General features: G+C 36.6%; 2 protein-coding genes across 3 annotated transcripts in view; one reads left to right on the top strand and one right to left on the bottom strand.

Annotated features, from left to right (window-relative positions):
- The window catches only part of SHCBP1L (SHC binding and spindle associated 1 like), a gene marked incomplete at its 3' end in the record, with an annotated part of 35,110 nt that extends 19,380 nt beyond the window's left edge, over window positions 1–15,730 (top strand). The window contains exons 6-10 of the mRNA XM_081300343.1: window positions 1,559–1,664; window positions 8,699–8,852; window positions 11,173–11,423; window positions 12,700–12,822; window positions 15,479–15,730. Of these exons, the coding sequence (XP_081156469.1) occupies window positions 1,559–1,664; window positions 8,699–8,852; window positions 11,173–11,423; window positions 12,700–12,822; window positions 15,479–15,730 (886 nt within the window). The remainder of the gene's footprint in view (window positions 1–1,558; window positions 1,665–8,698; window positions 8,853–11,172; window positions 11,424–12,699; window positions 12,823–15,478) is intronic.
- Window positions 15,731–22,208: 6,478 nt separating this feature from the next.
- DHX9 (DExH-box helicase 9) overlaps window positions 22,209–26,471 on the bottom strand; it is a 41,128-nt gene continuing 36,865 nt past the window's right edge. For both annotated transcript variants that reach the window (XM_081299705.1, XM_081299706.1), the window contains 4 exons: window positions 26,020–26,249; window positions 25,721–25,836; window positions 24,601–24,801; window positions 22,209–23,043 (listed from right to left, as the gene is read on the bottom strand). In XM_081299705.1, coding sequence (XP_081155831.1) covers window positions 22,533–23,043; window positions 24,601–24,801; window positions 25,721–25,836; window positions 26,020–26,249 — 1,058 coding nt within the window. In that variant the 3' untranslated portion in view covers window positions 22,209–22,532. The remainder of the gene's footprint in view (window positions 23,044–24,600; window positions 24,802–25,720; window positions 25,837–26,019; window positions 26,250–26,471) is intronic.

Below are 26,471 nucleotides of genomic sequence, written 5' to 3' on the forward strand. Positions count from 1 at the left end.
ATAAATTTATTTTTTATAAAACACATATTTACCTTTGATTTTAAAACAAGGACAGAATGATAAACTATTGTGGTTTCCCGAATGTTTAGGATGCTTTACTCTTGGAGCAACTAATAATCTGGTATGTGATGAAAAAATATGCCCGATATATTTATTTCTCGAGATCAAAACTACTTGCTTAAATTGATATAATGAGGGGTTTCATTTTGAAATGCTTAGTGAAACTTTTTATTTAGAGGACATTGCTAATGTTTTGAAATTCAAATGTTGATTACTTGCATGACAACTTGTTAAAAAGTTTCCTAAAAGCATGTGTTTCACAAAAATATTATTTAAGATATAAGCTTAGGGCTGGGGCTGGGGCTCAGCAGTAGAGCGCTTTCCTAGCACTTGTGAGGCACTGGGTTCGATCCTCAGCACCACTTAAAAATAAACAAAATAAAGGTATAAAAAAAAGATATAAGCTTAAAACTGGGCGCAGTGAGGCACCCCTGTAATCCCAGTGGCTCAGGAGGCTGAGGCAGGAGGATCTCGAGATCAAAGCCAGTCTTAGAAATTTAGCAAGGCCCTAAGTAACTCAGCAAGACTCTGTCTCTAATAAAATACAAAAAGGGATTGGGGATGTGGCACAGTGGTTAAGCACCTTGGGTTCAATTCTACCCGCCCCCCAAAAGATATAAGCTTAAAAATATTGACACTAGGGCTGGGGATATAGTGCTCGCCTTGCATGCACCAGACCCTGGGTTCAATCCCTAGCAAAACACACACACACACACACACACACACACACACCCCACACACAAATAGCACTAAAGCCGCAATCCCTTGGCATCAAGCAGTAATCAAATCAAAGTGCTGCCGAGGATGAAGATCACACCCAGGGAGGTTGCAGGACATTGGCAAAGGAGTGTTGAGTTGACAGCAATAATAAATTCCAACAGTTACACTCAATTTTTTTTTCTGACTTTCTTTTGGAGATGATGATTCAGAGACAAGAAATATAAAGAGAAGTAGAAAAAAGAAAAAAGAATGGAATTAAAATTAGAAGTGCTGATGGCAAATAGCATAAAACCAACTGAGAAACTAGAATAATTCTGCTAGGCTGACAATAGCTAATTATTCTACAGAGACCACAGTTTATAAAACAAGACAACTGATAATTGAACATAGCATTTCACATTAGGTATGTCCCCAAATTTTCTTATGCCTCAGTGTCACAAAGACATAAACTACCTCTGCTTTCTGTGAGTTTTAAACTCTGGATTATGAAAATATGATCAATTTTTTTCTAATCTATTGAAAAGCTGAGGTGGCTGAAGTGCTGGTTGTAGTGGATTGCATACCATCTGCTAGGGACAGCCCACTAAAATGAGAAGATCTTAGAGTTTAAGGGTAAACACAATCATCCAAAAGACCTTAATCACTGCATTGCCATCCGATTGCTCACTCAGAGAACTTAAATGGAACATATTTCTCAAAGATGCTTAGTTATTTTTCTTTACTAAACAAGGATCGATACTTCTCCATATTAATTCAATCACAAATGTTTTTACTATAGAGTTCATGGACCTTTCTTTCCAAGAATTCTGAGACGTAGGAAAGGAAAAAGAGACTTTGGAAAGACTATAACACATATTGTAGCCAAAGTGATGACTACTGAAATGGTAAGAAATATACTTTAGTCGTATTTAAGTTTTAGCTGCATGTAATCAGAAAAGAAGCCCCCTGCAGGTAGAGTTGTTGCTGACTCATTACCGCCTTGTTCCCTCCATCATATCCAGCTCAGTGACATATAGGTACTAAATAAATGTTGACAACTCTTTATTGATACTTGCCTTTTGCCAGGTACTATGCTAGCTAGTTGCCATGGTAAGGATGAGACACAAATATGAGCATGACTCATTTAGGGGAGATTCAGCGTTGAACCAGACCATAGTTTTGTTTCAGCAAATTTCAAGTACAGTAGAGATATGGACCAGAAAATACACAATTACAATGAGGAATGATAAATGGTACGATGGGGTGTGTACAGGGCACATGGAATGGGTACTCCAGACAGAATCAGGAATTCCGGAAGTGCTAGCTGGAGAAAATAACCAAGTTTACAATTCACAATAGTTAAGCTATGGAACAATTTAGGTGTCCTTCAACAGATGAATGGATAAAGAAAATGTGGTACATACACACAATGAAATATTACTCAGCCATAAAGAAGAATGAAATTATGGCATTTGCCTGTAAATGAATGGAACTGGAGGCTATTATGATAAATGAAATAAGCCAATCCCAAAAAGCCAAAGGCCAAATATTCTCTCTGATATGCAAATGCTGACTCACAATAGGCACGGGATATAGTGGGGAGTGGAGGTCCATCAGATTGGATGGGAGGAATGAGGGAAAGGGAGGAGGGATGGGAATGGGAAAGACAGTAGAATGAATCAGACATAACTTTCCTATGTTCATACATGACGACCGGCATAACTCCACATCAGGTACGACCACAAGAATGGGAAGTTATACTCTCCATGTATGTATGATATATCAAAATACATTCTACTATCATATTATAACTAAAAAGAACAGGGCTGGGGATGTGGCTCAAGTGGTAGCGCGCTTGCCTGGCATGCGTGTGGCCCGGGTTCGATCCTCAGCACCACATACAAAACAAAGATGTTGTGTCCGCCGAAAACTAAAAATAAATAAATATATATATTTAAATAAAAAAAAAAAAAGAACAAAAAATAACCCAGCTGAAACCCAGAGGATGAATATAAATTTAGCCAGTTGAAGAAAGATGCATTTCTATGTTGTAAAGCAAATATTTCCATCTAACTTGGCCTCTTAGAAGCACTTCACAACTCTTTTTGAAATATTGTCTTTTTTTGTTTTATGTTATGATATTTTCCTGTTTTTTTATTCTTTCTGGCTGCTTTTTTTTCTTTCTTTCTCCTATTGTCATCTGAACGCTTGGTACTTGGGTCTATTTTCTACACTTTTTTGTCCTTATGTGATTTATCAATCTTCTCCCATGACTTCATTCATATATACTTATATTCCAGAAGACTCTCAGACTAGAATTTTTTCTAAGCCCTAAGCCTTTATGTGTAACTGCCTATTGCTCATTACCCTGACTGCCTCGTCAGTATACAGCTGAGTCTGCAATTCAATTCAGTATCTTCCCTTTACTTGCTCAGGGTCTACAGTGCTTTGTTTTAGTGAATGGCACCACCATCTACAGGGTCGTTATTACAGTTTTCTGAAAGTCATCCTAACATCCCTGTCACATTTACTAGCTCACTGGCTAGCTTCCCTGGCTAGCAGAATATCCTGCTGTGAGCCGAGTTGTTTCTTTTATGTGCTGACTGGCTGCCCATCCCTCAGACTTAAGTTTAAATGACATTTTCACTGAAAAGGGCCTTCTCAACCTTTAGGACACATTAGACGCCGTATATGATCATAGCACCCTGCTCTTCTCCTTGTTGGCACTTTCCCTTCTCATGACAGTCATAATGCTTTTGCAGTTGTCCTTTAAATGTATCTGTCTCTTCATTATAACATGAGCTTCCTGAGAGCACTCATCCAGTCACCAAGCATGACGTCTGGCACATGGTAGGTGACCAACGGTTTTTGTTGAATCAATAAAAGAATGTAGTGTGGCAAGAGAACACAGAACATGCCGGGTGTGGAGGCACAGACCTGTAATCCCAGCATCTCGGAAGGCTGAACAGGAAGATTGCAAGTTCAAGGCCAGCCTTAGCAGTTTGAGGCCTTTAGCAACTTAGTAAGGCTCTGTCTCAAAATTTAAAAAAATAATAATAAAAATAAAAAGAACTGGGGATGTACTCAGTGATAGAGTGTAGGTTAGATCCCTAGTAACGTAAAAAAAAAAAAAAAATAGAGTACATATGAAAAACTAAAAGAAGTCCACTAAGGCTAAGAGGAGTATATGAGAGAGAAAACTTTGTCTGCTATCCTATTTCTATTATTTTGAGCAAAATTGATTTTTTAAATTGCTTATTGAATGAGATTATTCAATAATGTTATTCTACCAACATCTTTGTAAACAGTTTTATAAAAAGTAGAGATTCTGTTCTTTTCCACAGCCTTATTTTATCATTTTTACTTCTCATTTTGTCCTTGTATCTGTCTAGGCTTCATTTCTTAATTTTCCTACAATGTGACAATGAAAAACTTCTTTGATTTTTATCCCAGACTGTCTTCATTTGTATGCCATTACCCTTGAACTTCAGAGACCAGCAGAATGAGAGCAAGGCCACTGTGAGAAGGCAGCAGTGTCCACTACTACTTACTTAGACCTTTGCTTTTAGATTCACCTTTGAGTTGACAAAATATTTTAGTTTGGTAGTAGTCATAGCTACTCACATTGCCTTTAACATTGTAAAGTTTGAGGATTCTGTACTCAGAATTCTTGCTCAGTATTCTCTCTTTAAACACTTTATCCATGCCCATCATCTTTAGGTTGGTGATCAGTACATGCTACATAGGAAAGGAAGGGCATAGACTTTGCAGTCAGGCAACCTGATGTTCAAATTCACCGTCTCAGGGCACTTAATATCTGTGTGACCTTGGGCGGGCTGCATAACTTCTCTAAACTGCCATTTCCTTATTTGTAGCAACTTTTTAAAGAGAGAGAGAAAAAAATTCTGTACTAAATGGGTTAAGAGCACAAGTCTAAAGCCCAAACTGCCTGGATCCCTGGTTTTGCCCCTTACCTATGTGATTTTCAACAAGTTATTTAATCAGTCTTCAGTTTCTCTCCTGTAAAATGGGGTAATAGTAATTATGTTCCATATTTATAGAATTGTTGTGAAGGTCAAATGAGTAATTTGTCAGTAATGCTTAGCACGTGGTAAGCACTCAGCAAATGTCTGCTACTTGTTCCAGCGCATGAACTGAAGTTGAACTTGAGCATTCTCCTGGGTCTAGGAAGAACAGTGCTGTCCCCATTGCAGTGGTGTTCCTTCTTTTAGTCTGGAGACACACAGTGTGGTAGTGAAGGCCAGAGGCTTTGAAATCACAACAACCTGGGTTTGGTTCACCATTTTGCTTCTTAATATTTGTATGAAATTAATTACATGTTTTCTCATTTCCTGATCTTGTAAAAGGGAATAATGAAATCTGTCCCACAAGGTGTTGACTGAAGTGAAATCATTTATATGAATCTTTTAACAAAATGCCCTGCACATAACTGTCAGCTCCTATTATCATCGCCATTTGTCATTCTTGATCCAATAATGTAGTCATCATTGCTGTCAGATTTTTCATGAATTGCTCCAAAAGGTGGTAACTATGTTGGAAAATATGCCAGGCGCAAAGAATTTAATCAATTCTCTTCCATCTGTACCATGGACTCTGTTGCCACCTGCCTCCTCAAATATATTGTATTGTTGATTATTCCTTCACTTTCCCCACTCCTTTTTTTTTTTTTTTTTTTTTTTTTTTGGTGGTAGTGGTGCTGCTGGGGATTGAACCCAGGGCCTTGGGCATGCATGGCAAGCACTTTACCAACTGAGCTATATCTCCATCCCCTCCCCTTTTTTTTCCTAAAAAAAAATTAAGGTGAAATCGAACCATTTTAAAGTGAAGAACTCAATGATATTTAGTACTTTCACAATGTTGTGCTGCTCTATTGTTACCAAACATTTTTAATCACCTCAAAATGAAACTCCATACTTTGCCCTGTCCCCCAGCCCTGACAACCACCCATCTGCTGTCTCTACAGGTTTAGCTCTAGCTCTCCTGGATTTCATTTAAACGAACTCACACAATACCTGGCCCTTTACATCTGGCTGCTTTCACTCAGCATGCTTGTATCACACGTCAGTACTTCATTCATCTTTATGGCTGGCTGAATAGTGTCCCGTTGCCTGTACTTGCTTCATTTTGTTATTCCACTCATGGGGTGATGGATATTTGAGTTGTTATACCTTTTCTTTTTTTTTATTCCCAGTGCTGGGGATGGAAGTCTGGGCACTTGCTGGGCAAGTGTGCTACCACTGAGCTTCATCCCCGGCTCGTGTTTCCACTTTTTGAGCATTGTGATGGGCTGGTAAGAACATCCACGGACAAACAAGTGATTGTTTCATCATCTATTTTCAATTCTTTTCAGTGCATCATGAGAGTAGAATTATCAGATCATATGGTGATTCTACATTGAACTAACTGAAGAACCACTAAATGGTTTGCACAGCCACCAAGCCATTTTACATTGTCTTCTACAATGTATGAGGGTTCCAATTTCTCTGGTCTCACCACATTGGCTAGTAACTGTTGTTTTTGTTATAGTCATCCTGGTGGGTACAAAGTGGCATCTCATTTGGTTTGATTTTCATTTCCATAATGAATAGTGATTTTGAGCGTTTTTTTTTTTTTTCATGTGTTTGATGGTCATTTGTGTATCTTCTTTGCAGAAATGACTTTTCAGGTCACAAGTCCATGTTTTAATTGGGTTCTGTATCTGTTTCTTCTTGATTATAAGAGTTCTTTGTAAATCCTGGAAAATAGACTCTTACTGTGTGTATATTTTGCAAATATTTTCTCCCACTCCATAGACTTTTTATTTTCTTAATATTGTCCTTAGATGCACAAAAGTTTTTAATTTTGAGAAGTCCAATTTATCAATTTTTTTTCTTTTGTTTCTTTTGTTCTCAGTGTCATGCCTAAGAATCCATTACCAAATTCAAGGTCATGAAAATTCATCCTCATGTTTTCGTCCAACAGTTTTATGGTTTTAGCTCTTATGTTATTAGGTTATCAATGTATTTTGAGTTAATTTTTGTATTTAGTGTGAGGTCAATGTCCAACTTCATTCTTTGTATGTAGATATTCATTTGTCCTAATACCATTTGTTAATGAGATTGTTCTTTCCCCCACTGAATGGCGTAGACTCTCTTGTTGAAAATCAATTTGCCATAGTTGGATGGGTTTATTTCTGGACTTCCAGAACAATCCCATTGGTATACATGTTTATCTTGTGCCAATACCACACCGTTTGATTTCTATAGCTTAGTATTAAGATTTGAAATCAGAAGTGTGAGTCTTCTACTCTCTTCCTCTTTTGCAGTATGATTTTAGCTCTTCAGGGCCCCTTTAATTTAAAGATGAGCTTTTCCATTTCTTCAAAACAGGCTGTTGGAATTTTGATAGAAATTATGTTGAGCTGTTAGATAGTACACCCAGCAGCCCCTCCAGGGCCCTCTCGCTCTCTGGGAGTTCTGTTTATATCCACACATGAATAAATCCTACTTTTACACTCACTCATCATTGTCTGTGGATATTGTTTTTCAAATTCACAAGAGACAAGAACCCAGACAGAAGACACTGGCAGTGAGCTGCCGGGCCTGCTGCAATACATGCAGGTGTGTGCTCCACCACTGAACCACAACCCAGCCCCCTTTTTATTTTTTATTTTGAGACAAGATCTCACTAAGTTGTCACCCTGGTCTTGTGACTCCTTCTCCCTCAGCCTCCCCAGTAACTGGGATTACAGGCATGTGCTACAAAGCCTGGAAAAATGTTTATAGCTTTTGGTTCAGTAATTCTGGCTAGAAATTTATCCTGAAGAAGTAACTGGAGATATGTATTAGAACTCTTTGTTGTAAAATAAGCCATATAAATAAGAGAAAATTATAATATAAATTATGACATTTTATTATGCAACCACTAAAACTAGGCTTTGAAAAAATATTTAAAGACCTGAGGAAATGTGATATAATGCAATTAAAAAGTCAGACTCAAAACTAAATATAATAAATGATATGATGTATTCATACATAAATAAATGAATATATAAATGGAAAAATATTAGAAGGGAATATCTATATAAACAGGTTTTTTTACATAAAAATTTGCAATTTTTTCCTTTCTATTATGCTTTTATTTTCTGTTTATTTTTTATAACAAGTACCATTTTTATTATACTGAAAAACAAAATGTTGACAGGCATTTATTTCAGAATATATTTTTACTTTCCAACTTATTTATTTACTTATTTTTTGTGGTGCTGGGGATTGAACGAGGGCCTCATGCGTGTGAGGCAGAGCACTCTACTACCAATGAACCACACCCTCAGCCCTCAAATATTATTTAAAGTTCATTAGGTCTTTATGACTAATAATGAAGTTCTTTCCTTCCTGCTTTTCTATTCCCAAAGCAAATTTTTGGTATATTTTGTATTTAGCTCTAGAAACTTTTATTTATAAAATTTTGTTGAATTACCCAAATTGGAGAATCAGTTTGAGTTAAAGAAAATGAGGTAGAACATAGAAATAGAATGAGGTCTGGTGTTATCTGGGGCTGAAGCTTGGCCTCACCACTTCTAAGCTTGTGTCCTTGGGCAATTCCCTTCATCTCACTGAGCTTCAAATTCCTTGTTGTTATAGCAGGGATATACTAAGCTCAAAGAATTGTTGTAAGGTTTAGGAGGTACTATGTCACGTTCAAAATGTAACTTCTGGTATGTGTCTCATACTCCAATACTTAAGATCTATAAAAGTGTTAGTGGTCAAAAGAAAATTTTATTTCATCATTCCCTTAATTGATAAATGGAATGATCATCTGAATAAATACTATATAGGTAAGTGTTTAGGGAAAAGCACATGTCCAATGAGTATCTGATTAAAATGACATGTTTCAGTTAACCCTATTGCTGAAGGTACACTCCTTTTCTTCTTTTTAGGTAAAGGACTTGTCTTCAGACACACTTCTCCAACAGCATGATGATTTGGATTTGGCTTTGGATAGTTGTTACAGTGGAGATACAGTAGTTATTTTTCCAGGGGAATATCATGCTGCAAATCTTGCTTTACTGACTGATGACATCATTATAAAGGGTTAGCAGGCTGCCCTTTGCAGTTTTTTACAGCAATATATGCTAGATAAATTGTCCAGTATAACTTGTCCTGTATATAAACAGATAAGCATGTTTAATGCAATTATTAGAAATTACATGAATTTATATTTTACAAAAATCCCTTTAGGGCTGGGGTTGTGGCTCAGCGGTAGAGTGCTCACCTAGCATGTGTGAGGTCCTGGGTTCGATCCTCAGCACCACATAAAAATAAATAAAGGTATTGTGTCCACTATAACTAAAAAATAAATATTTTTAAAAATTCCTTTAGTGCTTTTTACAGTTAAGATCTGTTCATTAGATTCTCCTTTTATTTTTGTTTTTGATGTTTTGTTACTAGGGATTTAACCCAAGGTATTTTACCATGGAGCCATATTCCCAGCCTTTTTTTTAATATTTATTTTTTAGGTGTAGATGGACGCAACACAATGCGTTTATTTTTATATGGTGCTGAGGATCGAACCCGGGTCCGGCCGGTTCTAGGCGAGCGCTCTACCGCTGAGCCACAATCCCAGCCCCTCCCCAGCCCTTTTTAAAATTTATTTTTATTTTTTTTAAAAGAGAGAGTGAGAGACAGAGAGAATTTTTTTAATCTTTATTTTTTAGTTTTTGGCAGACACAACATCTTTGTTTGTATGTGGTGCTGAGGATCGAACCCGGGCAGCACGCATGCCAGGCCAGCGAGCTACCGCTTGAGCCACATCCCCAGCCATATTTTTATTTTTATTTTTACTTTTTAGATTTCTTTTGTAGTTGTAGATGCACAGCATGCCTTTATTTTATTTATTTTTTTGTGATGCCGAGGATCCAACCCAGTGCCTCACACATACAAGGCAAGTGCTCTGCTACTGGGTTATAGCCCCAGCCCTATTTTTTAAATTTTTGAGACAGTCTCACTAAATTGCTCAGGGCCTCACCAAGTTGCTAAGGCTAGCTTTGAACTTGGCAATCCTCTTAGCTCAACCTCCCAAGCCGATGGGATTACATACAGGTGCGTACCACCACACCTGGCTTCCTTCCCCACCTTTCCATCTCTCTTTGTCTCTGAGAGAAGGTCTCACTGTGTTGCCCGGATTAGTCTTGAACTCTTGAGCTGAGGTAATTCTCCCACCTCAACCTCCCAAACAACTGTGACCACAGGTATGCACCACTGCACCTGAAAGTCCATCACATTTCCTGTGTGTGTGTACATCTTTTTATACCAAAAACTATCTTTTTCTTATCCATCTCCACTGCACATCTCTTAGTGATGTGAAGAAAACCTAAACGGAAGGTTATTCTAAAATATACTTAGCATTTTCTCAAAAAGGCAATTCACGTGAGGAAAAACAAACAGAAAAAACAGGATTTACTAAATTTCTTTTATGTTCTCAACATGTTCAGTAACTTTAGTTCAGCCCTTTTATTTTATTTTTTGATGCCAAGGATATTGAACCTAGGGGTGCTTAACCACTAATCAATATTCCCAGCCCATTTTATTTTTTATTTTGAGACAGGGTCTTGCTAAATTGCTTAGGGTCTCATTGAGTGGCTGAGGCTGGTTTTGAACTTGCAATCCTCCTGCTTCTGCTGCCCAAACTGCTGGATTACAGGTGTGAGCCATGAGGCCTGGCTGCCCTTTTAATTTTGAAGTAAGGTGTTCCCATTGTCCGGCCAAAAGAAAAGAAAGTTGACCTAAACTCCACCTTTCATTTAAAAAAATGAAGCAAAATTTTCACTATATTTCCATGATTGTCATCAGTAGTGTTAGCTAACTATGTGGGTAGTAAGGATCATGAATGTAATTTAAGACATCTGTAGTCTTCTTGATACTAAATTGAGATAATTGTTTTAACTATTCTAGAGCACAATTATTGGTATGATTATATTAGTCTAAGCTAATTTATGAGTCAGTCTTATATGATGGTAATTAATTACTATTTGAAACCAAAGTTAAGGTGTACATATATATATTTATTTACTTATTTATTTATATAAAAATATATGTCTATAAACAGATATTTTATATTCTAGACATTTGTACATGATTGCTGATTATAAAATTTAGAGAGCTATTTGTGGAATTAGTATGTTGAATAAATATTACAGGTACATTTAAATTGATTATAAGCCCAGATTTTCCCATCACAGCATCAAAATCAGGAAAAAAAAGATTATATTCTAGTTAAATATCTACTTAGTTAACAACTGAGTAGTCTATCTTGTTAAAATACATGAAAGGAATAACAAGTATTACTGAATGACTAAAGGTCTTTAAAGTTTTAGATTACTGATTTAACTATATTTTTGTCCCTCTGTATCAGGAGTTGGAAAGCGAGAAGAAATTATGATTACTTCTGAACCTTCTCATGACAGTTTTGTGGTGTCCAAAGCTGACAATGTGAAACTAATGCATCTGTCTTTGATACAACAAGGGACGGTTGATGGTATTGTGGTGGTGGAGTCTGGTCACATGACTCTAGAAAACTGTGTATTAAAATGTGAAGGAACAGGAGTGTGTGTTCTGACGGGGGCCGCTCTGACAATCACAGACAGTGAAATAACTGGTGCCCAGGTACTCTACTCTTTAGAAAGTATGGCTTTAGAGGACAACAGCTAACAACTTTGGGTGATCTTAACATACAAAGGATAACAATTTCTTTATCTTTCCTTTTGAATGGAACAATAATTCAATTTATAAACTGGTAGAAATTAACAAAAGTGAGCAACTGCATACTTCATAAAAGTGAATTGCCCAAGCGTCCAAGGTAAAGAGTCAATCTGTGATTTGAGAATTATTTTTTTAAAATTAGAAATCAGCACTTATGATCATGGGTCAATTATTTGATAGTTTATTTAAAAAGAAGTAAGTGGGGGCTGGGGATGTGGCTCAAGCGGTAGCGCGTTCGCCCGGCATGCGTGTGGCCCGGGTTCGATCCTCAGCACCACAAACAAACAACGATGTTGTGTCCGCCGATAACTAAAAAATAAATATTAAAAAAATTCTCTCTCTCTCTTTCTTTCTCTCCCTCTCTCACTCTCTCTTTAAAAAAAAATAAAAAGAAGTAAGTGCTTACAAGCTAGAAGAAATTGTTTTTAAGGTGTTCAGACTAGTTCTGACCATTTACAAATAACTGGAACATAGAAAACTTTTAATATTGAGATAAAAATCACAAAGTTCATTAAAGCATAGGAGAACTGAGAAAAATGATGAAAAGAAACAGAAAACACAAGCAATTTTTTTAGGATGACTTTTTGTTAATTTCCACTAAAATGAGGAATATACTATAGTGCATTATTAAGGATGTATAGTAGCAATAAATTTTTGTAACTAGTAAGACAATTGCTTAACGAGGTTTTGGCCTGTTTTTTACAGAATTCATTTGAGTAGAAGGGTAAGGTAATGGACTATATTACTCAACCTTCTTTCTAGACCTGTTCCCCAACACAAATATTTACTTTTCAATATTTTTAAAGCATTCTCTTACTTGTGATGGCATATGCCTATCTGTTATCCCAGCTTCTGGGGAGGCTGAGGTAGGAGGGTGGCATGTTCAAGTCAGCCTTGGCATTTAATCCCCAGTACCACACAGAAAAAAATATCTCCACAATAAATTGCTGTCTGCATTATCATGAGTTTTTATGTAGCTTGTGTTTAGATTGCTAATGCAGAATTAAAAATTTCAAGCTGGGGGTGTTGCTCAGTGGCAGAGCACTCGCCTAGCATGTGCAAGGCCTTGGTTTTGATCCCCAGCACTAGAAAATAAATTACAATATTCAAGTCTAAAGAAAATTTCATAGAGGGCCTTGTCTATGTGTACATGATTGTTTTATTTGATTTTAATTTATAGGGTGCTGGTGTTGAACTGTATCCTGGGAGCATAGCCATTCTGGAAAGGAATGAAATTCATCACTGTAATAACCTCAGAACTAGTGACAGTTCAAAAAGCACATTAGGTGGAGTTAATATGAAGGTATTGTCTTAACTCTTAATGTAGAATTGTCATGGGAATTTTTTTTTTTTTTTTTTTTTTTTTTAATATTTATTTTTTAGTTCTCGGCAGACACAACATCTTTGTTGGTATGTGGTGCTGAGGATCGAACCCGGGCCGCACGCATGCAAGGCGAGCGCGCTACCGCTTGAGCCACATCCCCAGCCCCATGTCATGGGAATTTTAAGTATTAGAAAAGTAATAAAATATTAGCTTTAGTCTTAAAAGAATAGTACAAGTAATAAAATATGTTTTAATGAGGCTGAAGGGAAATACATTTAGCCCTCTAGTTTAATAATTTCAACCTAAAATCTTAGAAAATAAGCTGGAATATGAGCAAGTAGATATGCTTTTCTCTTATGAAAATATTGAGATTTTTTTCATTGAGCATATCTAAAACATTTTGGAAAGTAAAACAAATTAAGAAAATAATATATTAAACATTTTAAGTCTTTCAAAATTTGTAAAGCAAAACAATGAATATATTATTAGCAATAATTTACAGGCAAAATGCCTTCCCACTCTTTTCTGGGAAACATCTTTTTAGGTCTCTCTAGATTTAGGTAGTTAACAATGTTTTATGTTGATGAAAATTTGCCTAAATCGCTATAATTCTATTTTGTGAATGCATGTTTTCTTTCCTCAAATAGATTTTAAATTACATAAAGGCAGGCAACAGGTTGTGTATCCCTTATCTGAAACAATTGGGACCACAAGTGTTTCAGAGTTCTGATTTTTTAAAATTTAAAAATATTTATGAATACTATATATTGGATATAGAACCCAAATATAAACACAAGATTCATTTGTTTCACACACACACACTTTGTATGCACAGCCAAAAGGTAATTCTTTACATTATTTTAAATAATTTTGTGCATGAAAGTTTCATGGTGTGGAGATTCACTGGTATCATTTTAGCACTCAGAAAGTCTTGGATTTTAGAACACTTCAGATTTTGGATTTTTAGATTAAAGATGCTCAACCTGTACTAGTAGACCTCCCTGCCCTACTGCCCTCACCCTCAACTTGATTTTGAACCCTAAGACAGTTAATTGGTTGAAAATAAAGTACAGGGGCTGGGGATGTCCCTCAGTGGCAGAATGCTCATCTAGCATGTGAGAAGCCCTACAGGTGATCCCCAGCACCACAGAGAAAAAAAGAAGGAAAGAAAGAATAGAAAAAGAAGGTACAAATGATCATTGGACACCATTAGAGCAATTTTGAAATCTGATTTATCTTAAAACATTTTTTCTGTTCTTAAGTATTTTTCAAATTTTCAATGGTTCTTAAATGTTAGTACACCCCAGTTTCTGATTAACTCTGGGGTGAAGCCTCAGGGTTTGTGCTAGTAAGTTCCCAGTGATGCTAATACAGCTGGTCCACACACAATTTAAGAACCATATATATCCCCCTGCTACTCAAAAGTGGGAGCCACTGGCATTACTTGGTAGCTTGTTAGAACTGCAGAATAGTGAGCCAGGCGTGGTGGTTCATGCCTGGCATCCCAGCTTCTCAGGAGGCTGAGGAGGATCACAAGTGTAAGCCCAGCCTGGGAAACTTAGCAAGACCCTGTCTCAAAAAATGAAAAGGAGTGGGGATGTAGCTCAGCAGTAGAGCTCCCCTGGGTTCAATCTCCAGTACAATAAACAAAACAAAAAAAAACCCTGCAGAATATTGTCGTACCCCAGACTGATCCCAATGTTTAACAAGATCCTCAGAGGATTTAAATATATACACTGATGTTTAATAAACTTTTTAAAAATATTTTTTTTTTTAGTTTTAGGTTGACACAATATCTTTATATTTATTTGATGCTGGGGATTGAACCCAGTGCCTCATGCATACTAGGCGAGCACTCTACCACTGAGCCACAACCCCAGCTCTGAAACTTTTATAAATGTTTATAAACTCTGACAAGACTGTCCCTGGCCTTCTCCAGCCTTCTCTGTCCACTCCTCCTCTGATGTATTATATTCAAGCTACACTGGCTCTTTTTTGCTCCTAGATATTGTGAAGCTTGTTCTGGCCATTATTTACAGACCTATAGGAAACATTCTTCCTATAGGTCTGTAAATAATGTTTGACAACTTTATTATTTATATCTGAACATAATCGTTCCTTTTCAAAGAAGCCATTACTATAAAGAACACCAGTTAAGTAGTGACCCCTCCCCACACTTCCACCAAGTCATGCTATATTATACTACCCTATTTTGTTTCATAATATATATTAAATTGTTTTCATGCTTTACCTGTTAGAGGGTCACTTAAAAAAATTTTTTAGACGTTGATGGACCTTTATTTTATTCATTTACTTATATGTGGTGCTGAGAATTGAACCCAGTGCCTCACACATGCTAGGCAAATGCTCTACCACTGAGCCACAACTCCAGCCCTAGAGGTCACTTTTATGGGCCATTGCTGTATTCCCAATTACAATCAGTGATTTTTATCTAAAGCTGATAAAAATAAACTGACAACTTCATTTAATATTTTTACATTAATCAACATGAGGAAAACATGCTTGTTCAAAACTTGTTATTGTAAAGTAACTTGTTAACATATAAGGTTAACTTGTTTATATGTTCTTTGTATTAAAATTATTTAATAACTAATTTCCTCAATTAATTTAACAGGTTCTGCCAGCACCCAAATTGAAGATGACTAATAATCACATATACAACAACAATGGCTATGGAGTAAGCATTCTTCAACCAACTGAACAGTTTTTCATTGTAGCAGAACAAACTCTCAACAAAGGAGCTGCTTCAGGAGATAAAAAAGATGATAAAATGCTCTCCAAAGTGATGCAAAACCTGAATCTGGAAATGAATAATAATAAGATAGAAGCAAATTTAAAGGGGGATATCAGAATAGTCACCAGTTAAAGCATCTGGATAAATATTAAAGTTTTATATTGTAAGAATTTGTTTAATAATTCTCATGTCCCACAGAAATGGTACTTCAATTAAATTCAAAGATGATTTAATTTAAAAATTAAAACATTTAAATGCTTTCATTGAATGATTCATTTTAACATTTTAAAAAGCTTTATTGATATGATTCGAATACCATAAAATTCATTCTTTAAAGTGTATAAATCAGGGACTGGAGATATATAGATAGCTCACTTGGTAGAATTCTTGCCTCGAATGCCCTGAGTTCAATCCCCAGCGCCATATAAACAAAAATAATAATAATAAATGTGTATAAATTAGTTTTTAGTGTATGAGGTATAATCACCATTTAACTCAGAAACAAATATGGCTTTAAATAGTGTTTTTTAGTGCCTAGTCCAATAAACAGTATTCAGTGTTCTAGGCAGAGTAGATAAAATTAATTTTATAGTAAATTCCCAGTGATCTTTACAATAATGAGGCACTATATTGAAATAATATTAGGTTCAAGTTAAGGAAATCCAAAATGAGAGAAGTGAACAATATAGAAACATGTTTGTCCCTCCCTCATGTTTAAAAAATGCATGTGCATAGGCTGGGGGTGTGGCTCAGCGGCAGAGCACTTGCCTCCCAAGTGTGAGGCACTGGGTTGAAGCCTCACTCAGCACCACATAAAAATAAAGGTATTGTGTCCATTTACAACTTAAAAAAAAAAAAAAGCATGTACTTGCTTTGGTGGAACAAAGTAAAATTGGAATGATATAGAGATGATTTATCATGCCTCCCTGCATACACATAACAAGCACATTTGTGAAATGTTCCATGTTTAAAAAAATGCAGAGGTACTCAGTGCAGGTCTGATACACAGGTGTTTAATATTGTCACAAGTCCAAGCTTCCATCTTGTTTTAGCACTGTATGGCTTCTGTTAAAAATCACCCCACATTCCAAAACAAAGATTGTTGCTCAAACCGCGACGTCCAGATTCCAACCAAGAAGAGAGAGGACCTTTCTACTAAAGTGCACACATTTCAACTTTCAGTCCTCTAGCTAGAACCTAATTGAATGGCTAGACTTAGCTGTAAATGAGACTAGACCATAAAATGTTTGTGAGATTACCACTTGTCCTTTAAAATAGGGGGTTGAACATCAATAGATTTAAAGACAAGAATCACATGATTATCTCAATAGAAAAAAAGAACAAATGAAAAAATTACATAATAGGGGTTTAAGAAACAACAAATGGTCTTTATCACAAAACAATTATATTGACTTAAGGATACTAAAAAGAGCACTCAGGCACAAATATTTAAACCTTTGACTTTTACAGCAACTATGATACTGGGGTTTAAACCTGGGGTGCTCCTTCACTGAACTACATGAACTACATTCCCAGTTTTTTGTTTTTTTCTGAGAGTCTAAGTTGCTGAAGCTAACCTTGAACTTGTGATCCTCCTGCTTCAGCCTCCCAAGTAGCTAGGTCTACTGGTGTGGGGCAATGCACCCAGCTAAGAGTTTTTAAAGGCCTAGTTGTTCTTTAGTGTACCCACCTCCCTAAAGAACATCTGGAGGCATTTCTATAAGTGTTGTTTATACAAGGTCTTTGTTTACACATGGTCTTATATGAGTTTGTTATAATTCCAGGGGTTACTCATGGGATCCTTAACAAAATCAATCTAAGAATTTGATGAGTAATAAGAGTAAGGACTTTTCTTTCCAACCCTCTTCTACCTTCCTCGGTTTTTGGTTTCAGAAGAAAAGATAGGGGCAAAGATCTTTGAGAGTGAGCAGAAGCAGCAGTAGGCTTCTGCTATCAAACTTCTTGCTCATTGATCATCCACCTCCATTCTATTGCTACTGTTGGTTTCTTTTTTCCCAAGCCAACCTCAGACTACATGATGCTGTTTTTTCTTATTCTTGCATCCCTAAGGGATGCACAAAGCATTTTTAAAATTAATAATTCTTCATCCTCCCACCTCTTTCCCCTATAACCCTATAATGAGAAACTTTATTTTACACACACACACACACACACACAGTGATGCTGTCATAAATTACCACAAACTTAATGGCTCAACACAAAGTATCAGTTCTGCAGGTTCAAAGTCTGACATGCATGGGAATCACTGAACAAATGCAAGGTGTCTGTCAATGAGTTTGGGTTTGCATTACTTATTTGATACTCTTGGGGATGATGTCTTCTTGTTCAGGTGAATTGGCAGAATTCAGTTCCTCAGGATTGGAGGGTAAAGATCCATTTCCCTGACATTTGTCAGAGGAGGGTAGGAGGGTCCTGGCTTCAACGGCTGACTTGGCTTGGCATTTCTTGGCTCATGGGCTCCTTTCTCTAAAGCTATCAACAGTGGATCAAGTCCCTCCCCTTTTCCACTTGTAAGAACTCGTGTGTTTATATTGAGGGCTACCTGGAAAAGCCAGAATAATTTCCACAACTCAAAGGTCTTAATCTAAATCACATTTGCCATGCAAAGTATGTAATCACAGAGGTTCTGGGGATTAAGACTTGGACACCTCCACCAGGACTAGCTATCCAATACACAGTTTATACATAATAATATATATTATACATATTTTATATAGTAACTGTGTATTGGATATAAACTGTGCATTGAATACCTGGTGTAGCACAGTGGCAGAGTCCAAATAAGTGCTGGGTATTGAACCAGAGCCTTGCGTGTGTAAGGTATGGACTCTACCACTGTACTACACTCATGGGCCCACAATGTGAATGCATTTGAGACTAATTTAAAAACAAAAGCAGAGATGATTCCCTATTTCTGTTATACATCTTATGGCTTCATAAAGATAAATGCACATATTTAGTTTTTCTACTAGGCTTTAAATTTCTTGTAGTATAGGCACTGGATTCATAATCATTATATCTACACTGTTCCGAGCATCAACAACTGTTCAATCGCTTACTTTTAAAATGCTATTGGTGAGTTTCTGCCCATGAAAAAAAGACCAAACTAAGATTTTACAATTAAGAACATTTTTTCATAGATGCCAGGGACGTAAATGGTAGAATTCTAGAAGTGAATATTGGCCAAATTGAGTTTAAAAGGGTGGCCATGAGCTGGGTACCCATCTGTATTCCTATCTACTAGGGAAGCTGAGGCAGGAGGATCGAAAGTTTGAGGGCAGCCTGGACAATTGAGACCTTGTCTCAAAAAATTAAAAGGGCTGCGGATGAAGCTCAGTGGCGGAGCACCCCTGGATTCAATAACCAGTACCAAAATGATGGTGATGGAGTGGGATAAGATTAGAACCTCTTTTTGCCTTTTCATGGTGGGCTCTCAGAGAGTGAAGATTTCCTTCTCCTGCTATTCTAGTAGCAGGTAGGGCAGAGCAACTGAAGAACAGATGGAATCCACAGTGCTAGAGCCTCTTCTCAGTTTACAAGGAAGTAAAAGTGGCAGGTGGCTTAAAGGCATGCTCAGGCAACCCAATTATGGGAACTGTTTTGTTTGCAAGTCTCCATTCTTTATGAGACATTTGAGTTGAAACACGTGCATATTATCATATATGTTAACAGTTACGTCCACTGGAAAGCAGTGAATTTGAACAGGTCTAATTTTCCCAATATATTAAAGCAAAAATAGGGCTGGGGATGTGGCTCAAGCGGTAGCGCGCTCGCCTGGCGTGCGTGCGGCCCGGGTTCGATCCTCAGCACCACATACCAACATACCACATACCAACAAAGAAAACTAAGAAAAAAAAAATATTAAAATTCTCTCTTCTGTCCCCCCCTCTCTATTTAAAAAAAAATAGCAAAAATAAAACAATTATATAGTTTGGGGCTGGGGTTGTAGCTCAGGGATAGAGTGCTGGCCTAGGATGTGTGAGACACTGGGTTCACTCCCTCAGCACCACATAAAAGCAAAAGAACAAAATAAAGATGTTGTGGCCATTTACAACTAAAAGTTTAAAAAAAAGTTTTCAGTACGTGGAAAAAAAAAAACATCTTCTTAAGCTGAAGTTCTTAAACAGAGTATGAACTACTTGAAATTCTAAATAAAAAATTTCGTGTACATGTTATTTAGTGGGGAATTTAGATTGTTTTCATTATATTCCCAAAGTGTCTTACTCCTCAGAAGCTTGAGATGACTGAACACATTGATCAATGTGTCCGTTTTAATATTATTTAATATTGACACCTAACAGTTATTTGTCTTTTAACAATGTGTGTTCCCTTCTCCAAAGAATGTCTAGTTTACTTAAAAAAATTAGGTCCTTATTTTTTAACAATCTGATTTAACTTTGTAACATGATGTATTTTAATAATTATGCTGTTACATTTTTGATAATTTTTCAGGATAACTTTGTGGCTACATATTCATTTATCAATGAAATTTAGAAGCCATTACAAATTTCATCAAGGTACTATGTTAATCTGGAAATCCCTATAACAATTATGAATGCCAGAAAAATATTTAGACCAACAGGTTAACCTAATCCTACTTATTATTTATTACCTAATAATCCTATTACTTTAGAACTATAAATTTTAATCATTTAAAATTACTATAAAAGTTTTAAAAGTAGGTGACAAGTACGTTACTTTTTGTTTATGGATATACTATTGAGAAACATAGCACACTGGATTATAAGACCATTTTCTTTAAATTTAATTGTAGATTTGAAAGAAATATAGGATTCCAAAGTTTCAAAATTCCTAAAAGTGCTTCCATTTAGGCGACCAACTCACCCTGGTTTGCTCAGGACTTATGGTATCTCAGGAAATCACAGGGTCCTAAGCAAATTGAGATATTTGATCACCTTAATTCAGTTTCCAGGAATTAAAAGTTTCTAACCTGTTTTCAAAATAATTCATGATAAACTCAGATTCTATCATGGTCCAGAAACCTTTTTTGTATGTAGTACGGCAGTCCACAAATAACAAAGTTATCAAATATAACTTAAAACTTCCAGTTTTCTGGACAGTAATAAAAACCTAGCAAATACAGTGAAATTCAAGTGCCTTTTCTCAAAATCAAAATATGTAGGTTTCTTTTTTCACATGGGATACACCACCACATCCAGCTAAAATATTTCAAATCCAACTATAAATTCCATTTCTGATGTCTTTACTATCTTCATGTTCCAACTGATTCCAAATTCAGAGGGACTATCTACTTCAATTCTCCACAATTGCCAGGCCTTCAGTCTCTGACTGGGGCTGCATCTTTGGTGCCTCTTGCTGGAGGCTCCAGCTTCTTTGAGCAGTTCCTCCAGACCTCTGTGTGCAGATGGCCATCATGGACTAAGCAATTTCTGATCATGAAAGCGAACTGTATAAATCCCTATTCTCATATATATACACACATATACATATATATGTACATATACATATGTGTAATTCCTTTTCATGCCACATTCAGTACAGAGGAAGCAAACAAGCTTAGAAGTGCAATGAAGGTACCAAGTGTACAAGCTACTCATGGACACAATGGGCTGCAAATCAGGTCCATGCTCAACCATCTTAACTTCTACAAGAGCTGACACAATTGTCCATGACAACTCACTGAAGCCTCAAACCCTGGTTTTTACCCCCAAATCCTCTCCAGTTTCCAGTCCCTTTCTCTCCAGCATGTTATCAGGGATCATTTTTTAGAAAAGTATTTTCTATGTGGACTATAAGGGGAAGTTGAGAAATGAAACACTGGTTGACACAAGATAATAATATGCCACAAAATTAGTCAACAAAGCAAAGCTTTGTGAATTTTCAGTTGTAATGAACTGTTACATAAAGATTCTCTGAATAAGGAAAACAAATGACACTTATCGTGCGTTTGGGAGACCTTGGATTCAATCACTAGAACAAAAAACAAGCCAACTATGAAAGAATCCTATGATGGAAGCACTTTTTGGATTACAGAGGGATAACACTACTGAGTTAGACCCAACAGTTTAAATTCACAGGGCACAGCACAGCAAAAACAAACTAATGGAAGCTCTAGAAACAGGTTCCAGGTCTTTAGCTTAGCTAAACACTTCTGAATGGTTCTTTCCATGTTTCCACTGGAAAAGTTGCTGGGGGCTAGAATTCAGTCAAGTGAGGCATTATTCATCTTATACCTCTTATGGTATTTTTCACAATCGTAATGTCAAAAGAAAGCAGAGTCCTCACAGATAGTCTTACTAACCACATATCAAACGTAAGTGGTAAAGAGATGTAGTCTACCTTAATTTAGAAAACAAAATGCTGATCTCAATTATGAAGTTTTTTCAGACACAGCTTCAGAGGAAGCAAAAATGTTCAGCCCTAGTTACATCGAGGTCCACTTGACTTGGGCACTGGTCAATATATGGTGAAACAGCAATTCAATTCCAAGACTATTTATTCTATTACAAGTACTAATATCACTTCCATATTTCTCAAAAAACAGTACAGAGTACAAAGAACAAATATGATTGGCATTGTAAACTTAATCAATTACACACAGTCGTCATTCAGTGGAATACTTTATTTTCTATTGTATTAAACAAAAGCCAAGAAAATATCAAGTTAATTTAGAAGGCAAATCTTTACTCCTTAAAGAAAAAAATACAAACTGTAGTACTTTTATAATAGATCATATTTTACATAATATAAACAAAAATCACTAATGTGTCTATATACTTGGTTTCCTTAAACTACAATGAACCACAGAATAGGTGGAAAATGCGTTTATTTTTTCTTTTGGTGCAAATAATAAACATCATGGGAAAACACACAGCATGCTTTTTTTTTTTTCCAAAAACGGTCTATGCACAGGCACTGACATAACCAAGTTTTAATAACCACCACCTCCTCTTCCCTGTCCAAAGTAGCCACCACCATAGCCCCCTCTACCACCACCTCGATGGAATCCCCCAGATCCTCGGTAGCCCCCTCCAGATCCTCTATAATCTCCACCACATCCTCTGTAGTCTCCCCCAGATCCTCTATAGTCTCCACCGGATCCTCTGTAGTCTCCACCAGATCCTCTGTAGTCTCCAAAGTTTCCCCTATAACCTCCTCGGAAACCTCCTCTGTAACCTCCACCACCACCACCACCACCTCCACCATATCCTCCTCGATAAGAGTTGGAGCCACCACCATAACCACCACCACCTCCATAGCCTCCGCCTCCGCTACCACCACCACCACCTCCATAGCCTCCCCCACCAAAACCTCCACTGTTATAGCCACCACCATAGCCTCCAGTGCCATAGCCTCCACCACCATATCCAGAAACTCCCCTTCTATATCCACTTCCATTATCATATCGGGCCATCTTGGGAGGTCGTGGACCATCTCCATACCTAGGAAAAGCACAAAACCACCATTTTAGTAAATCTGTTTTTTCCCCCTCATATGTACACGTGTTTTATTTATTTTGTAGAACTGGGATCAAACAGTCTTGTACATGTTAAGCAAGCAGTCTACCATTCATTAGCTACACCCTAATCCCACAACTTAACACTTCTGAATTACTCAACCAAATATATAAATTTAATTGTATTTGAAAATTTAATGCAAAACAGAATGTAGACCAAGGCACAAATACAAACTGAAATAAATCTAATATGCATTTTCAAAAGAGACAGTATCTACAGGCATCAACCATAAACAGTCTAAAATTTCTTCCTGCTTCGTTCTCGAAGGCCTTAAATTTTGAAAGTTTTGTCCTTACAACTTTTTTTTTTACTCAGTTCAATATACAATGTTCTAAGAAATTCAAGTATTAAAAATACACTAGAAGAAGTTCCTGGTACTGGCAATAAACCAAATATTTGGTATTTACCAAACACCAAAATTTTGGTATTCTCCTGTATTACCTCAGAAGTATTCTTGAAAAATGTCTTGACAATCTGTTTCATAGGGCGAATGAGGGCTAAAGGAAATCTGCACATCAAGATGCTTTGGAAAAACAATTCTAATTCAGCTTATTAATATGGAACACTCTGAAGACTGACACTAGCAATCCAATAGCTATCCAAGTCAGATACAACAGCTATGAATTCAGGTTACTCCACTGCTCACCTTCTATTGATTTTATTGGAAACCTATTTATGTAGTCAAATCCCCACTGCAAAGAAAAGCCATTTGAAAAAAAAAAAATTGCTCCAAAATGGCAGAGTGGTACACGCCTGTAATCACATAAGATCACGAGGTTGAGGCAGAAGGATTTGGGTTCAAAGTCAGCCTTAGCAACTTAGCAAGGGACTAAGCAACTCATTAGGAAGTGCTCCTAGGTTCATTCCCCAGTACCAAAAAAAAAAAAAAAAAGCATGAAGTACACTGATATAACGCCACCAAGTCTGCAACTTTACAAATTAAAAAAAAAGTCACAATAAAAAATTAGTGACCCTAAATGAAGACCACATGGGTATACATTTTATATTGTGCCTTTTCTGTAGGTATCAAATATTCCCAAAATAATAAGCTGAAGGCAAAGAAAAAAACAGGAGGCAAAAAAATTTTTTTTAATTAAGAGAAATTTCATCTTTTCATACTCTTATTTCCTTAAAATAAAGCCTGATGCTTTACATTTAAGAAACAATTTAACCTATCCACCTTTTTTCTTCAGAAATGCCAAAATAATGTTGTGATAAGAGAACTATCTAGGCTATATCACTTACCTGGTTAGGTGAACTACTCTGACCCATGTGCGTACACTTAAGGTTCTTTTCCATCTCTAACAGAGATGGGACAAGGTGAGGAGGTGGGTAGATGGTATTCTTTTGTTCTGAGTATGTCAGCCCAACTAATTTTTGTATTTAGGGCTTGCCTAGTTCCATCAACTAAACATGGGAATACTAGGTCTACAAGGAATATCCAGCCTCTGTTTGATTCAAAGAAAGCAATGTGGTACTCACCGTGCACTGCCAATCATAAGGTTTATACCAGCAGCTGATGGCCTAGAGATTTGGCGAATCATGTTAAGCATATGTTCATTTACAGGGTCCAACTGGCTGATGATATTAGGTTGTTTGCTTACTTCAACAACCAGAGCTTCCATTGCTGCTCTGAGGGCAGTGATACAGGCAGCGGCTTCATGGGATATTTGTAGTCTGATCCTAAAAATAAGAAAAACAAAAACTAAGAAAAGGACCACAAGCACCAAGACTACTTTCGATTCCTTAAATTCAGGGATTGCTTTTCATGGAATAAATCTAACTGTTTAACAAGTACAAGTGCTATATCCAAATGAACCAAGGCTTAGGCAAACACAGGTATGAGGAGTAATAATAATCTGTATTAACTTCTTAAAAAAAAACTGCTAGCTATTGGGAGTCTCATAACTCAGTCTCCAATAAATTAAGAGACTCAGAATGTTGGGATTGAGGAAGCAGCTCTAGTAAGACAGACTGCTTAGTATGCATGAAAACCTGGGTTCAATCTTCGTCACAAAAAAAAAAAAAAAAAAGAAAGAAAGAAAGAAAAAGAACAGAAATTAAGAATGGTGGACTCTTCTACATTATCCTACTGACTGCCCATCAAGCTCCATTTCATTATGGCAGAATGCACACCACAATGTCTTATAGAGCACATGGCACCCAAGCTCTAATTAGAGTCTACTTTGGTAATGACAGTATTCACGGTGACATAAGTGACAAATCTATAATGCATTTACTTCTACTGGGATAATCAATTTAAAATATACTTTAGGACTGGGGTTGTGGCTCAGCAGTTGAGCGCTTGCTTACCACGGGGCGAGGCCCTGGGTTCGATCCCCAACACCCCATAAAAGTAAATAAAGATATTGTGCCCAACTACAACTAAAAAAATAAATATTAAAAATAAATAAAATACACTTTACATAGAACAATATGACCAACATTTACCACTCTCCAAGAAAATATGTTATATAGAACCAAATATGGCCCACTAAGTCTTGCATTGTTTACTTTACATTGAAGTCAGAACAGAGCTGAGTTTGGGCATATCTCAGAATTCTAAGAATTCAGTTTGGAGGTCATATCTGAAAATCCATACCAGTCATCTACAAACACAATCTGCCCGTCAGATTGGACTCTCTTGGAAGCAAAGAGAAGCAACTGCAAGGGGGTGACTAAGGTCATGCCTTTAGCAGAGATGGCTCGGGTTCGAATCTGCAAATGGAAAAAGAGGCAAGAGGAAATCGCTGATATGCCAACTGTCAAATAATGCCTATAATAACAACGAATACTGTGAATATTAAAATTCACATTCACAAAAAGTGAAAAATTAATGTGCACAAAGGATAATAAAAAGAATTTGAATTTTTGAACTTTCTTAAATATACCTTTACTTACCTTTTCACCAAATACAAAGAAGGGAGAAGGGTACTTCATGTCTTGGCTGCTAAATGGACAATTAACAGATGATTTGTGGATAAGTGCATTACGCCCTTCGGTAGTAAGAATCTTTCTCTTTTCCTTATGATAGCATACATTAGGGTACACGCCAAAAGCCAGGAGAGAAATAACAACATCCAAATTATTATCTGGTCCAGTGTTAGTAAACACTTGTGTCAACAAACAATCTGTTAAAAAGAATAGTTTAACAAAAAGAAAAAACAAATCAGTTAACTGGCAAATCCTCATATCGCATGCAAACTAAATAGAATAATTCTTCCACTTTACAAATAACCTGGCTAAAAAACTTTCTTCTCAGAACCTTACTATCAAATTCAAGAAGGCCAAATTATATTCTGGGCAAGAACAAACATGCAACAACAAATCCATCGTGTACAACTCTAGTCCAC

The sequence above is a fragment of the Spermophilus citellus genome (assembly GCF_964194105.1).
Source record: "Spermophilus citellus genome assembly, chromosome: 6".
In the NCBI taxonomy this organism is placed as follows: Eukaryota; Metazoa; Chordata; class Mammalia; order Rodentia; family Sciuridae; genus Spermophilus; species Spermophilus citellus.